Source organism: Balaenoptera musculus, chromosome 2, assembly GCF_009873245.2.
Source record: "Balaenoptera musculus isolate JJ_BM4_2016_0621 chromosome 2, mBalMus1.pri.v3, whole genome shotgun sequence".
NCBI lineage: Eukaryota > Metazoa > Chordata > Mammalia > Artiodactyla > Balaenopteridae > Balaenoptera > Balaenoptera musculus.
This window is the reverse complement of record NC_045786.1, coordinates 25,254,048-25,268,562: the sequence shown is the minus strand read 5'-3', so window position 1 is coordinate 25,268,562 and position 14,515 is coordinate 25,254,048. Positions and strand designations below refer to the sequence as shown.

General features: G+C 54.6%; 1 protein-coding gene across 9 annotated transcripts in view; it reads left to right on the top strand.

Moving 5' to 3' along the window:
- PFKFB3 (6-phosphofructo-2-kinase/fructose-2,6-biphosphatase 3) overlaps positions 1 to 14,515 on the top strand; it is an 84,661-nt gene that overhangs the window by 59,550 nt on the left and 10,596 nt on the right. For 8 of the 9 annotated variants that reach the window (XM_036841494.1, XM_036841496.1, XM_036841495.1 and 5 more), the window contains exons 2-10: positions 6,556 to 6,681; positions 7,665 to 7,761; positions 8,350 to 8,416; positions 8,878 to 8,952; positions 9,342 to 9,398; positions 11,574 to 11,698; positions 12,179 to 12,386; positions 12,834 to 12,980; positions 13,104 to 13,208. In XM_036841494.1, coding sequence (XP_036697389.1) covers positions 6,556 to 6,681; positions 7,665 to 7,761; positions 8,350 to 8,416; positions 8,878 to 8,952; positions 9,342 to 9,398; positions 11,574 to 11,698; positions 12,179 to 12,386; positions 12,834 to 12,980; positions 13,104 to 13,208 — 1,007 coding nt within the window. The remainder of the gene's footprint in view (positions 1 to 6,555; positions 6,682 to 7,664; positions 7,762 to 8,349; positions 8,417 to 8,877; positions 8,953 to 9,341; positions 9,399 to 11,573; positions 11,699 to 12,178; positions 12,387 to 12,833; positions 12,981 to 13,103; positions 13,209 to 14,515) is intronic. The other variant, XM_036841493.1, reaches the window with a different exon arrangement.

Genomic DNA, 14,515 nt, shown 5'->3' with positions numbered 1-14,515 from the left:
GCGGCAGAAAGTCTCCGCTTTGGGGAGGCGTGGGAAGGGACGTCGGCGTGTTCCCCGGCGCGGGCCCCGCTCCCGGGCGCCCACCGTGCCTCCTCGGGTCTCAGCCCCCTTTCTCTGTCCGTCGCTACCTCCCCTCCTCTCTCTCCCCCTCCTTCCCTCCCTCCTTTTTACCTCTTTCCATCTCGCCTTTCCCTCCTATATATTTATCTCTCAATCTCTATATTTCCACCCCCGCTCACTCCATCTTTCTATGTTTCTCTCTCTTTATATATCTCCTGTTTTTCTTTCCTCCTTTCTATGAATTTCTAATCTCCTCTCTCTAGTTCTGTTCTTTACCTCTGTCTTCTCTGTCTTTACTGCTGTCTTCCTCCCTCCTCTCTTCCTTTGCCCGCTCCCACCTCTAGCTCCTGTGCTGGGTCCTACAAGAGAGCTGTCTGGAACCAAGCCTTTGTGCAGGTGTTGGGTGGGGATTCTGCGGATGGGTGACTGCACAGTTGGCAACGTTTCCCACGTGCGCGCGCGCGCACAGACACTCACTGAGCTCGGAGTTTGCTGGCAGTTCACCTCCTCGCACTGTCCGTCGTGGCCCATAAATGCTTTGGGAAGGTTTACCTTGGGCTCCGTCCCCAGCCAGGGAGAGAGCCACCTCTTAAAAGGGTGGTTTGAAGGCGACACCACTCCTCCAGGGAACCCGCCCAGGAGCCTATCAGGTGGCCAGGCCGAGACAGTGGTGTTTTGCTCCAGGTCAGGTCAGGTTGCCTGAGAGGTAAACGTGGGCTCCCAGGTGCAAACCCTCCAGGTGGCTTTTAGGTATCCACAGAGCCTGAGCACTAGGTGGCCTGCTGACCTTCTCTGCTGCCACGTTTTTCAGGGGATGGTCACCAAGGCCACGGTGACAGCTCCTCTCCCCAGGCTTTGCCCGGGTGTGAATCACACACCCCCCCCGCCCCCCACCAACCCCGGACCTGCCCCAGGAGGTTGGGAGAGCTGGCCCCGGGGTGCTCCTAGGTCGTCCTGTTGATGGGGACCTGGCCAGGTGCTCCCCACACTGGGGGCAGGGGGGCTCCTCCACCAGCTTGACCCCTCAGGTCCAGCGGGCTACAGGAGCCTGAAGGACAGCTAGGCTTCTTTACGAGGTAGCCGAGGGCTGGGGGCCTTGCAGATGTCTTGTTCCGCCGGCCTTTCAGGTATGCTCTTACATAGCTCGCTGAACAGGCTGACCACGGTCCGGTTGTATTTCTGTGAAACCTATTGGTAGTGAGGAATGCCTCGCCTGAAATCCTGAGGGAGATGGCGAGATGCAGAAACAGCCCCAGCCTATTTGACTTTTGAATAAAAGATATTTATGGAGTGCTCGGTAAACTGTAATGGGTCATACAAATATGGGTTGGTTCTCTAAACGCCTGTATGTATGCGCATACAAATGCACACACACATTTAGTCGTCCCCTGGGGTTCACGGTGGGGTGAGGACTGGGAGGTCCAGCCGGTGCCGGGGTGCTGAGATTGGCTGGCATCCGCTCAGCCGCGTGATTGTGAGAGACACAAGTATGCAGCCATGCTTTTCCTCCAGGCTGCAGGGACCCATCCATTAGAATCTATCAGTCTGCACGTCTCACACGCAGATGAGAGATTTGCCTGAAAATCCCTGTCGGAACAATTCACGGCTTGAGGTGGGGGGGGCTTGCTAAAGCTGATGGATTAAGTCTCCTGTCCCCGCCCACTCCTGGAATCCTTGCATGTGGCTGTGGGGTTATGTTTTTTCCTTATGAAAATATCTGTACCCTGGATATTTACTGCTTGCATGCCATTATTTTAAGTAGCAGTGTCTGTCTCTGTTTATATAGTCACATTTGTCTCTCGTCCAATAGCGAAGAGAGGGTATCCCTTCTTGGCGTCTTTCCAGATTCCCTGCCCCTCCCCCCTTCTTTCATGGCATTTGGAACATTGGGTGGATTTTCTCCCTTCTGAACCTGTTCCCGTCGTTCTGAGTGCTGTCCTAGTTGGGGGTCTACAGCAGCCTCCTCTGAGATGTGAAAACTACAAGAGGGCAGGGGAAACACTACTGCTGATATATAGAGAACACTCAAACAAGCATGGTACAGAGCCCCAGATTAATTCGTTTGGTGGTATTTCCACCTCTGAAACACATCGGTTAGGGGCCCCGTTGCTACACCTTCATGGCGGTAAATGCTTCTTACAAAACCTGCAGCTTCCTTCAAGTGCAGACCGTAACTCAGGGAGACTTACTGACTTGGTGAATCAGCTAAATGGACAAGGAAGTAAATTCTCGACTGGCAAGAGCTGGCGATCCTTTCTGTTTGTCATCACAGAAAGCTGAGAGTTCTGTGTACAGGTCTGGACCTACTTATCGTTTCCCCACTCAGAATCCAGTTTCCTCATCTCTGTAAAGTAGGTTGTGTACTGTCTGCTGAGAGAAGGTTTCATCTCAGCAAGGGCTTAGCTCCACTGATGGTTTTCCAACTTAAAGAGGGAAGGAAGGGAAGGAAACCTTCCAGAGAAATCCTGACCTTATCCTTGGGTGGCCACTATAATTTATAGAGGTGATTCTTGGCCCTGACTTCACATTAAAATCATCTGGGGGAGACTTTGGAAAAAAAATCCATGCTGGTACCCCACACCAGGTTAGAATTGCTGCAGGTGGGGCCCGGGCATCCTGGTTTTAAAAAACTTCTTAGGTTCAGCCACTGGTTGAGAACCGCTGATTGAGGAAGGAGGGATTGAAGGATTTCGGGTGAGAAAGACCGAGGTGAGCCCCAGGTCTGTCCCTCACCGCCTGTGAAGGGGGACCTCCTTCACTTGTGGGTCCTAGTTCCCTCGTGTCTGGGATGATGAAGCCTTAATGGCTGATGGAGGCCAACGTAGCAAGTATCTTACACATATTATCTTGTGATTAATCCTCCCGAGAACCTTTATGAAGCATCCCTGCATTTCACAGAAAGGGAAAACCGAGACCCTGAGAGATCAAGTAACTTGTCCACGGCCCGAGGAAGCGCCAGGGCCCGGCTTTGAACTCTGCTTGGCTCTAGACCCTCTCAGCCACCATGCTTTTGTGTTGTCAACTGATTCACTAAAATGCCCATCCCTCGCTCTCTGCCAGAGAGCGTGTCGGGTTGGGAGGGCCGTTCGCTGCACAAAGGTTAGGCGCGAGTTAAAATGTGCGTGCAAAGCAATGAATGAGTTTGGCATCCACCACATAGTCCAGAAGAGCTTTGAAAAGAGATTTTGCTGAGCTGGGGTCTCCCTACCCCGCAGAGCCTCAGCCCACCTGCCTGGGGCAAGCTCACTTAGATGTTTTGTTTTGTTTTTTTAAAGATTTTTTTTTTTTTGATGTGGACCATTTTTAAAATCTTTATTGAATTTGTTGCAATATTGCTTCTGATTTATGTTTTGGTTTTTTGGCCGTGAGGCATGTGGGATCTTAGCTTCCTGACCAGGGATCAAACCCACACACCCTGCATCAGAAGGCGAAGTCTCAACAACTGGGCCGCCAAGGAAGTCCCTAGATGTGTATTCTTAACACGGACCAAGCAGACTCTCTGGGCTGGTGTGATCTCAGGAGAGGGTTTGTGTCCAGCGGAGCACTGTCCAGGGCCAATCACATGGACCCATTCCCCAGAGAGCCCTTCTTGGGCAGTGGCATCACCGCAGGGTCACAGCAGGGCTTCCTGTGCAGCATGTGGTTTGCCCTTGCCTGGCAGCGGCCGGGGAGCAGGTTGCCATGGTTACTGTAGACACGCGGCCGTGGAACTTCCATGGGGCCATCCTGAGCACTGGCCCTGTCTACAGCTGCAGCTTGGCCGTCGGTCTTCCATTAGTTTCCCTGAAACTCGGCACTGAAACATGACTTACCAACTCGTAGGGAAAGAGCACAAGTGATGTGGCATCTTTTTGAGGTTAACATTTTGGAGCGCCTCTAAGTAGAAGAAAGCTTGCAGGAGGTATGGGAGCAGCGGCAAAGTGTCTTCCATTGGTTTCTTTTATTTTCTGAGCCTGTGTTGTGGTGTCAGTACCGTGGGCCAGGACAGCTGTCCTGCCTGCTTGAGGCAGTGGGTTACATCGATCAGAGAGGTTAGCAGCTCAGTCAGGGAGCAGGGCTGGAATTGGAACCTGCGAATGCAGCCTCTGTCCAGGGGCTTCAGACGATTGCTTCTTTACCCCTCTAACCTCTGTGTATCCCCTTACACACAAGTACTTTTTGGAAAATCTTGTGAAAACCCCTGTGCTGTTGGGGAGGAAGATGAAAAGGCAGAGCTCCAGGGAGGAAGGTGTGAGAGGTGGGAGGGTTAAAAAGGTCTGCAGAGAAAAAGAAACTGAGAGTCAGAGGGGAACTGAAGCAGAGGCAGGTGATTATAGGACCATGAAAGCACTTGAGCTGTGTTGTGAGTTTAAAAAAAGAAGGGGCAGGAATGAAGAAGAGTAAAACCGGAAGGTTTAGCCACAAGGTTTTGTGGTTTCCCTTCTCTCTTGGGGACCCTTGCGCGGAGGGGCAGCTGCAGGCACCTTTGGCCATCCCTCTGGCAGCTCTCTGAATCTCATGCAAGAAGCCAAAGGAAGAGAGGAATCATTTCTGCTTCGCCAGACAAAGGAGGGATGGTTTGTTTGGGTTTGAGATCCAGCTTGAATTTTTGGCTTCAGATATGTACTCTGCCATGTCTTTATGGTGTTTTTTTTTTTCCTCCCAAAGTGTCTACTGCCAGAGGAGATTTGCGCATACGATTAGTGGATATAGAAGTAATCCCCAATTTGATAAATCGGTCAGCCTCTGTCTCTGTTTCCTTGGCATGAGTCCACCAAAAGTATTCCATGTATGTGCACAGCTGAGAGTGTGTGTGTGTGTGTGTGTGTGTGTGCGCGTGCACGTCTGTCTCTGTGTGTGTCTGGATGCTCTTGAGAGCAGTGGCACGTGGGGACATCAGATAAGACCAGGGGAAAACCGGTGGCTTGGGGGAAGGGTGAGCAAAATAAGTATTGTTTCCAGGCACAAGCGAGGACACTTTCACTTTCTCATGTGTCACCTGCAGTTGCCAGAGTGACACATGGCTGACGGGTACTTCTTTGCCCCACTCGTGTGCTCACGCAGGGCAGGGAAATGGCCTCTGTTTTCTAGGAACCTGTTTGTTCCCGGCCGATGGCTGCTGGGGAATCCCAGCCAAGGGTTTCTGTGGCTCCCTAGTGTCTCCTGGCCTCCTCCTCCTCGCTCTGCATGGAGAAGGTCACCGATGGTCTAGAAACATGAAAGGAGACACAGCCCCTGTGTGCGGTGCTTGCTGCCTCTGTGGCCCCAGGCTGCAGGTCCAGGGGTAGACCCTGGAACAGCATCGCCAGTGTTTGGACACGTGACCTCAGTTTGGCCCCCAGGCCCAGCATCACGGGGCTGTGTTGGGGTGTCCAGCTCAAGAGGAGGCGTCTCCTCAAGCCTGTGCTGTCAGTGGCCTGGCGGCCCTCCCTGCCTCCCCTCTGCTGGTCAGGGGGCGGGCAGACGGCTGGTCTCTGGCTCCCATGGGCAGCCCCAGGCTCGATAGCACTCGCGTCACCACGATGCCGGAGACTCTCAGGGGCAAGACACCAGCCAAGGAAACACTGCCCCTGAAATGTCCAGAACAGGGTTCTTTGGACTGCTTTCTTCAAACCCAGTGAAAACCTCTCTCCCTGCTGTTTTGTTGAGATTCTGAGGAACATGGGACAGTGGTTCAGCAGCGAAGTCAGGAGGGGATTCACAGGCAAGACCCTCTGGGTTTCCGGGGGCCCTGCCGGGGCCCATGTGACCTGGTGTCAGCCTGAACTTGGAAGGGGAGGAGGAGGAAAGGGCAGGAGAGTCTCAGGGACAGATAAATTTGTGGGAGTCAGCCTTCCGGGTCCCTGACCTACTTCCATTTGATAAACTCTTACTTGTGAAAATTGCCTTTTAAAAATTACTTATTTTAGCAAGGCCATGCAGACTTCGTGCATGGCGGTGGGGAAATAGGCAATAGGCTTCTGTCTGTAATTTGGCCACCGCTGGGGCCCCGCCCCCCAGGGCTCCTACTTGCCGCCTCGATTTACATGTTATATTGCCTCTGAAACAACCTCTCCTACTGATAACCTCATCTTCATTGGTGAACCTTACACCCCCAGGGGTGCTTTCTGCTCTGGGGTTAGTAATTGGTTCCTGGCTGGGTTTTGGGCCCTCAGGTGTCAGGCTGGGAATTTGGGATCCCTGCCGTGTGGACCTCAGAGCAAGAGAGAGCTGTGTGACCAAGGGTTCTGGCCACCAGGGGCCCAGTCCCGCTGGATTGTAAAATGTAGGGGCTTCGAGGTGGGAATGAAAGCCGTGTGTCCATGGAATTCTTTCTTTTCTTTTCTTTTTTGCCACACCGTGAGGCTTGCAGGATCTTAGCTCCCTGACCAGGGATCGAACCCATGCCGCCTGCATTGGGAGCACGGAGTCTTAACTGCTGGACTGCCAGGGAAGTCCCCCGTGGAATTCTTTAAAGCCTGTTGTGGGCCCTGCTGGCTGCTTTATTCATGGCCCTTTCTGTGTTGCTCTCCCCAGCCTGTGGGCCGAAGCTCACCAACTCCCCAACGGTGATTGTCATGGTGGGCCTCCCCGCCCGGGGGAAGACGTACATCTCCAAGAAGCTGACCCGCTACCTCAACTGGATTGGCGTCCCCACGAAAGGTGAGCCTGCGCCTCCAGGCCAGGGCTGTCAGGCTGAGGGCACCCTCCCGCTTGCCATGACCACCCCCCAAAATAAAGAATGGCCTTTCCCTCTCCAGCTGCTGGGACTCTCTTTGCAGGGCCATCTGGGGGGTGCTGTCCCTGTAGTCGAGGGACACACTTTCCTTTCCGGCTGTGCCACCCACCACCCTGTATGCACACCCTGCTGTGTATGGGGGGGGGAGGGTCTCTTTTCACTGGCTGCTCTCTGGCTCCCACTGCCCTGCATCCTGCCCAGCTCAGCCCTCACCTCCGCCAAGAAGCCTTCTCTGACCACCGCAGTCTGTGCGGATCTTTTCCTTTAAGTTCCCCAAGCCCTTAGTTGTGACACTCCTCCACTGACCATCATAAAGTGCTCTGTACTATTGATTATATTTTTGCGAATCTTCGCCTGGTCTTCCCACCTACACGGGGGGTGTTGAGCACGGGGACTAATTTTTCACATTTGCTGCCCACCCCACCCTGTGCCCAGCGCAGTGCTTCCTACACTAAGCGCTGGCTCAGCACCCACTGCCCACCCTGGGTGCGGGCTGCTGATCTGCAGAATGGCTGCTGTGGCCCCGGCCATGCGTGTGAGCCCTCACTCCCCCCACCCCCAGTGCGTTGGCGGACATCATGACCCCGATTTTCACTAGGCCTGCGGCTGCCACCTGCTCTCAGGCTCAGGCTCCAGCCCCTGCCTGGAGAGGCCGGCCTGCAGGCTGGGCCGTGGGAGGCGACCCCGGAGAAGCAGGGTGCTGGGTCTGGGGGAGCTGGGCAGCCTTCCAGGCCAAGCGATGCTGGCACAGGACGCGGAGCCCACTGTCTGGTTTCCGGGTCTTATCGGGATCTTATTCAAGTCGTGTGCTGGCTTGCTTTTCTTTTCTGGAAAGAGCGATCCTCACCATGAGAGGCCCTTCTAGTGGTCAGCATGGTCAGCTAAGGGGCCTTTCTTTTCCATCCAGTGTTCAACGTGGGCGAGTACCGCCGGGAGGCCGTGAAGCAGTACAGCTCCTACAACTTCTTCCGCCCTGACAACGAGGAAGCCATGAAAGTCCGCAAGTGAGGCCCGGGCTGCGGTGGGCAGAGGGGGACGGGCGCTCCGTAGCGCCAGGTTGGGTGAGAGAGAGGCAGCTGGTCCCCCTCCTTGTGTATCAGCGTGGGCCCCTCGGCCTCTGAGCCTCACTGATCCCGCTGACCGACAACAACATCTCATTAGGAGTGAACTAAATCATTTTCCTGGAAAATCATCTGTTTACGTTGGAAAAGGATTTTCTTTTCAGCTCAAAGTGACCAGGGAACCAGAGTGTGACAGCTGCACTTTAGAATCACTTGGGAGCTGGGCACAGCCCTGCCCAGATGGGTACAGTGGGCATTTGTGGGCAGGACCTGGGCATCTGTGTTTTGAAAGCTCCCAGGGGAATTTCAGTGTGCAGCCGGCACGAGGCTGAGTCCCAAGTGCTGCAGCCATGTGTGCGGGGCTCCCATCGGGGGCCTCGGGCATGACGGTCCCGCCTGCCTGGGCAGTTTAGCAGTAGAATCACAGGTCACCCTGCTCGTTGGGGTGAATTGGGGTGAATTGGGGGTGCCTGCGCGTCCCCCTGCGATGGCCCGGCTCTGACGCGCCCATGCTCTTTCTGTGTGTTGCAGGCAGTGTGCGCTGGCTGCCTTGAGAGATGTCAAAAGTTACCTGACGAAGGAAGGGGGCCAAATTGCGGTAAGCCTGGAGTATAAGCCCTGTCTCCGATCCCAGCGGGATGGTGCCCTGCGGGGGAGGGGAATGTAGACAGAGCTGTGTGGGGACACCTCCAGTGGGGACGGGTGTCTGGCCTGAGCTGTGAAGGAAGCGGGGGGCAAGGGCAGCACAGGGACTCGGGAGGAAGGTGATCGTCGGGCGGACTCGGGGGCACAGGCAGCTGGACCTGGGGCGGCTGCAGCCGAGGGAGCCAGTGTCCCTTCCTTGGGCTCCCTCCCCTGCGTATGGCTGTTGTTCCTTTGCTTTAAGTTCTATTCCCACCCCTCCCCTTCCATCCTTGAGTGCAGGAGGCAGTGGGGGACCTGGGAGGGTGAGGTCTCTCCTGGAGCCCCAGGAAGTGCCAGGCCTCACCTCTGGTGGTTTGGTAAACACTGTTCAACTCAAACTGGGCTCTCTTCACTGCCCTTCTTTCTCCCTGCCAGGTTTTCGATGCCACCAATACTACTCGAGAGAGGAGACACATGATCCTTCATTTTGCCAAAGAAAATGATTTCAAGGTGAGCCTGATTTCTTGTCTCGCCTCGGAGCGCTCAGGAGCAAGGGAAGCCCCGGAGGGATCGGCTGGTTCCCGTGTCTGGAGCTCCTGTGCTCCGTGCTCGGGCCTTCCCCTCACGCTGCCTGGGTTTTGCTGCCTACAGATTGGGCCTGGCTGGCGGGGGCTCTTAGGGTCACAGCGACTAGGGAGGGGGAGGGAGAGCATCCCTCTGTTGGGGGCGGGGGCGGAGGACTCAGGACTGAGTGGCTGGTTCCTTTTTCTGTATTTGGGGATTTATGAGTGGGGTCCTTTCTGCTCCATCATGGTAGTGACATCACAGTGATACCAAAGTTGGCCCTTTGTGTTACGACATTTGTTGTTTCTTAGCGTTTCTGTCTTGCTTCGTCCCAGGTGTTTTTCATTGAGTCTGTGTGTGATGATCCTACAGTTGTGGCCTCCAACATCATGGTAAGACCCTTTGTAGTGTGCTAATCTGAGAAAAGTGAGGGACTGGGTCAGCCCAGAGGAGCTACCCTGAGAATGAGCTGGCTCTCCCAGCTGGTTGTTGATTTTGTCTGAGGAGGGATCAGGGCGGGGGTCAGAAGTACAGAGCGGTATTTAACTTAAAAGCACATTCTATGACTTGGACTGGCTTTATCAAGGTCCTTTCAGACGGTTGGCAGAAAGCTGTCTTTGTGGGACATAAGAGAGGAATTGGGGGACCTCGAACAGTTTCTGTTGGTGGCAGGAGCTTGGCAGTTGGGGGGTGATGGGGCTGCTTAGGGCAAAGAGCAGCTCACCCCTCCAGACGGGAAAGGAGGTAGCAGGCTGGTCTCTTTTGCTGTAAAGGCCCCTGGTAGGTAAGAATGGTTGTGTATTGACAAAAGCACGTGGGACTCAGCAGACAGAAGGCAGAATTTCCAAATTTGGGAAGAATGTGGGTGGTTAAACTATCTTCCTGCTCCTCTCCCTGTACCAAGGGGAAGTTGCCCGGGTAAATTGAGGGTAATTGGCGGTTTAATTTGATTAATTCTTAAATTTTATTTGATAGCAATAGATCATAAATAGAAACGGTTACTATGAAGACTTCACCGCAGTTCCCTTTCTTATACTGTAGATAATTTCTTCTCCAGCTTAAATACATCAGAGTAAGACGTTACCTGTAAAGAAAAGCTGGTCCGACACTTCTACAGGGAACGCTAGAGTTTGGCCACATACAAGTGTGCATCCTTTAAAGGGATGCTGGGAGTTAGTTAGCTTTTGGTGTTGGGGCTTTTCTCCAAGGCAGTGGGAATATTTAAACGCATTTCTCAGAAATGAGTTCATATTTCAGGAAGAGCTATTGAAATGGTAGAAAATCAGTCCAGATTGGTTTCAGTGGCCCCAAAGGAAGAGGCTCAGGGTATGAGGAAACAGAAGTTGCCATGCTCTAAACAAAGGGTTTTGCTGTATTTCTTTGGTTTGGTTCTACCATTTCCACTTGGTAGGGAAGCAGAGTGCAGCTGCAGAATCGTTTTTCCCCAGTGAGCCGTCTACACTCGCTTTGGCCAGAAACTCTGTCTCATCCTCTGTGAATCCGTGGATCTGTTTGCCCCGACCCTCCGTGTTCAGGGATCTCTTTCTCTGATGAAGCCTCAAAGCAACTTTGCGGTTTTTAGGCCTTTCTGTTGTGCTTTTTATGCAAAGGCTGTGCTGGAGAAAGGGGTTTGTGAACTGAGATTTTTTTTTTAAAATTGTGCTAAAATATACATAATATAAAAGGTACCATTTTGACCATTTTTAAGTGTTCAGCTCCGTGACACTCAGCACATTCACATTGTCGGGAAACCATCCCCACCATCCACCTCGAGAACTTTTTCATCTTCCCTGACTGTAACCGTGCACCCATGAAACTCCCCGCTGAACTCGGATTTTGCAGCGTGCCTGCCTCTCTTTTATGGTTGTGGTCCTTGTTGAGGACGAAAAGAGCACATGCATTAACAAATCCTGGGTTTCCCTGAAACCTGCCAGGTTGCTCAGGCCTAATGTTCAGTTATAGGGGATGGTAGGCCCGAGGGGCATTTCTCCTCCGTCTCTGTCCCATGAGAGCAAGCCTTGGGCAGGACTGGACACGCAGTCCAGGTGGAGAAGCATCCACTGGGGACCGGTGACAAGTGCGTGCTGCCTCCACCTCTGGGCAGTGGAGGAAGAATCCTGCCTGGCACGTGGGACCAGGGCATCGCCAGCACCTCCCGGTGCACTTTTGTTTACGGACAACCTCCGCTTGGTGGGGTGAACGCTGTAGGTGCTTATGGGGAGCTCAGCTGAATTGAAGGCTGGGTTGTCTGCTGGTGACCTGACTACTGGATTGATCCCGAATCCGGGCCCTTTCAGAGGGGTTCATTAGAATCCGCGTGGATTTCCTGTGTTCGCCCTTCCAGGCTGAGAGGCTCTGTCTACCCTGGGTGCTCTCCCCGTGGAAGCATGGGGTTATGACTCAGCGCCCAGCCGTATCTCTTTTTTTTCTCTTAAAACGCTGGCTAGGGTCATCATCATTCTGAGCCCGTCTGTGCTTTTCCCCGTTTGCGAGCCCCAAATCCTGCTTCATTCTAAGCAGAAAGCCTTCCAGCGTGATTCATCAGCTGCCTCTTTGTGGTGTTACAGGAAGTGAAAATCTCCAGCCCGGATTACAAAGACTGCAACTCAGCAGAAGCTATGGACGATTTCATGAAGAGAATTAATTGCTATGAAGCCAGCTACCAGCCCCTCGACCCCGATAAATGTGACAGGTAATTCCTAAGAGGTGACCATCCGAGCCACCTACTTTAGGGCTTTGAATATTATTCTTGATGTTCCCACGAAGCATTTGCTCCTGGATACTTTTATAAACTCTCTTTTTAAGTATCTTAAAAAAAACTCTTGATGACATATTTGGTGCTTTAGACACTGTGTACAAGTGTGGAAAGTGAATATTTGAGCCCCATCTTGCTCCTGTCCTTTGGTATTTCCCTTGCTTTCTTTTCCATCCTCTTGCTTTTCTTTCCCCGTGCTCTGGGAGGCCGGCCAGCCTCTCCAGCAGTCACTCCTCTGCGGGAATTACAGACTCAGACCCCCTGACTCTCAGAGAAGAGAGGTTCCATCCGTGTCCCCAGGAGCTGACACTGCGGATCAGTTGGGGCTGAGTCTCGGCAGTGGGGCTGGGGCGGGGGCGGGGCTGTGCTGTGCTGTGCTGTCCAGTGTTCTGATCCGCTGGTCGCCCTCCTGTGCAGGGACCTGTCGCTGATCAAGGTGATCGACGTGGGCCGGCGGTTCCTGGTGAACAGGGTCCAGGACCACATCCAGAGCCGCATCGTGTACTACCTGATGAACATCCACGTGCAGCCCCGCACCATCTACCTGTGCCGGCACGGGGAGAGCGAGCACAACCTCCAGGGCAAGATCGGAGGGGACTCGGGCCTGTCCAGCAGGGGCAGGAAGGTAGGAGGAGTGCGGGGATAGGGCAGGAAACCGAGGGGTGGGGCTGTGCGTCCCTTTGTGCGTCTCTGTGTGTGTGTGTCCCTGTGTCCGTGTGTCCTTGTGTGTACATGTGTACATGTGCATGTATGTCTGTGTGTGTTCCTCTGGGTATGTATATGCACGTGTGTCTGTGTGTGTACATATATGTGTCTGGGGAGGGTGGAGGGTCTCCTGAGCCTGTGGGGAGGGGTGTGTGTGTGTGTGTGTGTGTGTGTGTGCCCGAGGGGAGGGGGTACGTGTGCAGTGGCTGCTCCCAGGCCGCCCTCACCAGCAGTGAGGACAGTGTGGCCGACCCCGATGTGCACGGGGACCGGCCCTGCACTGTTTCTCTGGGAGGGAGGGGCAGAGCTGGTGGTCCAGCGTGAGCCCCTCATCCCGGCCGCCGTCCCACCCCCCCCACCCCCCCAGTTCGCCAATGCCCTGAGCAAGTTTGTGGAGGAGCAGAACCTCAAGGACCTCAAGGTGTGGACCAGCCAGCTGAAGAGCACCATCCAGACGGCGGAGGCCCTGCAGCTCCCCTACGAGCAGTGGAAGGCGCTCAACGAGATTGACGCCGTGAGTCCGGGGCCGGGAGCCGCGGGGAATCCTGAGAGCTTCCCACCTGCAGGGGCTGCGCTGGCCAGGTCGGGGCGGCTGTGGCAGGTATTCCCTCGGGTGACCTTTGGGTGTTCCCGCCAGGGCGTCTGTGAGGAGATGACCTACGAGGAGATCAAAGACACCTACCCCGAGGAGTACGCACTGCGCGAGCAGGACAAGTACTACTACCGCTACCCCACCGGGGAGGTGCGTGCCGCCCGCTCCCTCTGCGTCTCGGGCTCGGGCCTGTGTGCGCTGGGCAAGTGATGGGCAGGTGGCCGGGGGGCTGTGGGCAAGGAGCTGAGCTGGTCCTTCTGAGGCTGCTGTGTCTGGCGAGGCTGGGGAAGGGGGCTGCTAGGGACCCGGAGGGACCCATTACCGGTGACTCCGGGGAGGAAGGGCCCCTGCGTCCACCCCGCTACCCTGTCCCGATGCTCGTCCTGGCCCGTCTGCCTTTGAATCGAGTCTTCCCGAGTTGGACCTTGTAAACAGCTCCAAGAGAAGCACAGTTGTGTTTCCCACAAGCAGCAGGGACAGATGTGTTTCTCTAATGACGTACATGACAATTCAGGAAAGAAAAACAGTCCTGGATGGTGATTCACTGGACACGAGGCCCCCCTTGACTGTGGGCGACATGTCAGACAAGTCAGCAGGTCACTTGTACTGACTCCATCGATGCTGGTGGAGGGACCCTTATGCCGTGTAGCCCCCTCGGGCTGAGCGAGCAGCTGCCTGCAGCACTGAATGGAGAGTCCAGCTGTAGGCGGTGCTCTGGGGTCTCTGCAGGCTCGGCCTGGTGACACCCAGCAGGGGTGCTTCCCGTCTGTGGTCCTTTCTTCCGCTCAGCGTGTCAGTTCCCTGGAGCCCAGGATGCTGTCCCTGGTCCCTCCCAGGCCCTTGTTCCCTGGGACCTGCTTAGTGAGAGAGGGGACCGGGGGTGGAGGGAACCTCGGTGGTCTTAAAGGTACAGGCCTACCTCTTCTTTTTCAATTTTCTTTTATTGAGATAAAAGTCACATCATATAAAAGTCACCATTTTAACCAAAGTGTACAGGTCAGTGGTTTTTCTTATATTGCACAATATTGTGCAGCTATCACCACTAATTCTAGAACGTTCCATCGCTCCGTAAACAAACCACAGCCTTTTAGTGGTCAGTCCCAGTTCCTCCTCCCCCGCCCCCGACAACTGTGAGTCTACGTTCTGTCTCTGGAGTTCCCTGTTCTGGACGTTTCACGTCAGTGGAATCATACACTCTGTGGTCTTTCACTCTGTGTAACGTGTTCAGGGCTGTTCTGCGCTGTAGTGTGTGTCAGGGCCCCGTTCCCTCACTTTCCCGGTGGAGGGTGAGGGTCAGGAAGGAGCAGTGAGAGGGAGAGGGCAGTTGGGGTGGGTCCCCCAGTGCCCGGGAGGGATGCAGCACACAGACGGTGGCGGGGAGGAGGTTGATGGAGGATCCATCGTGTGGTCTCTGGTTTATAAGTGGGAGAGGTGTGGCCCCGGATGCCGGGCTTCTG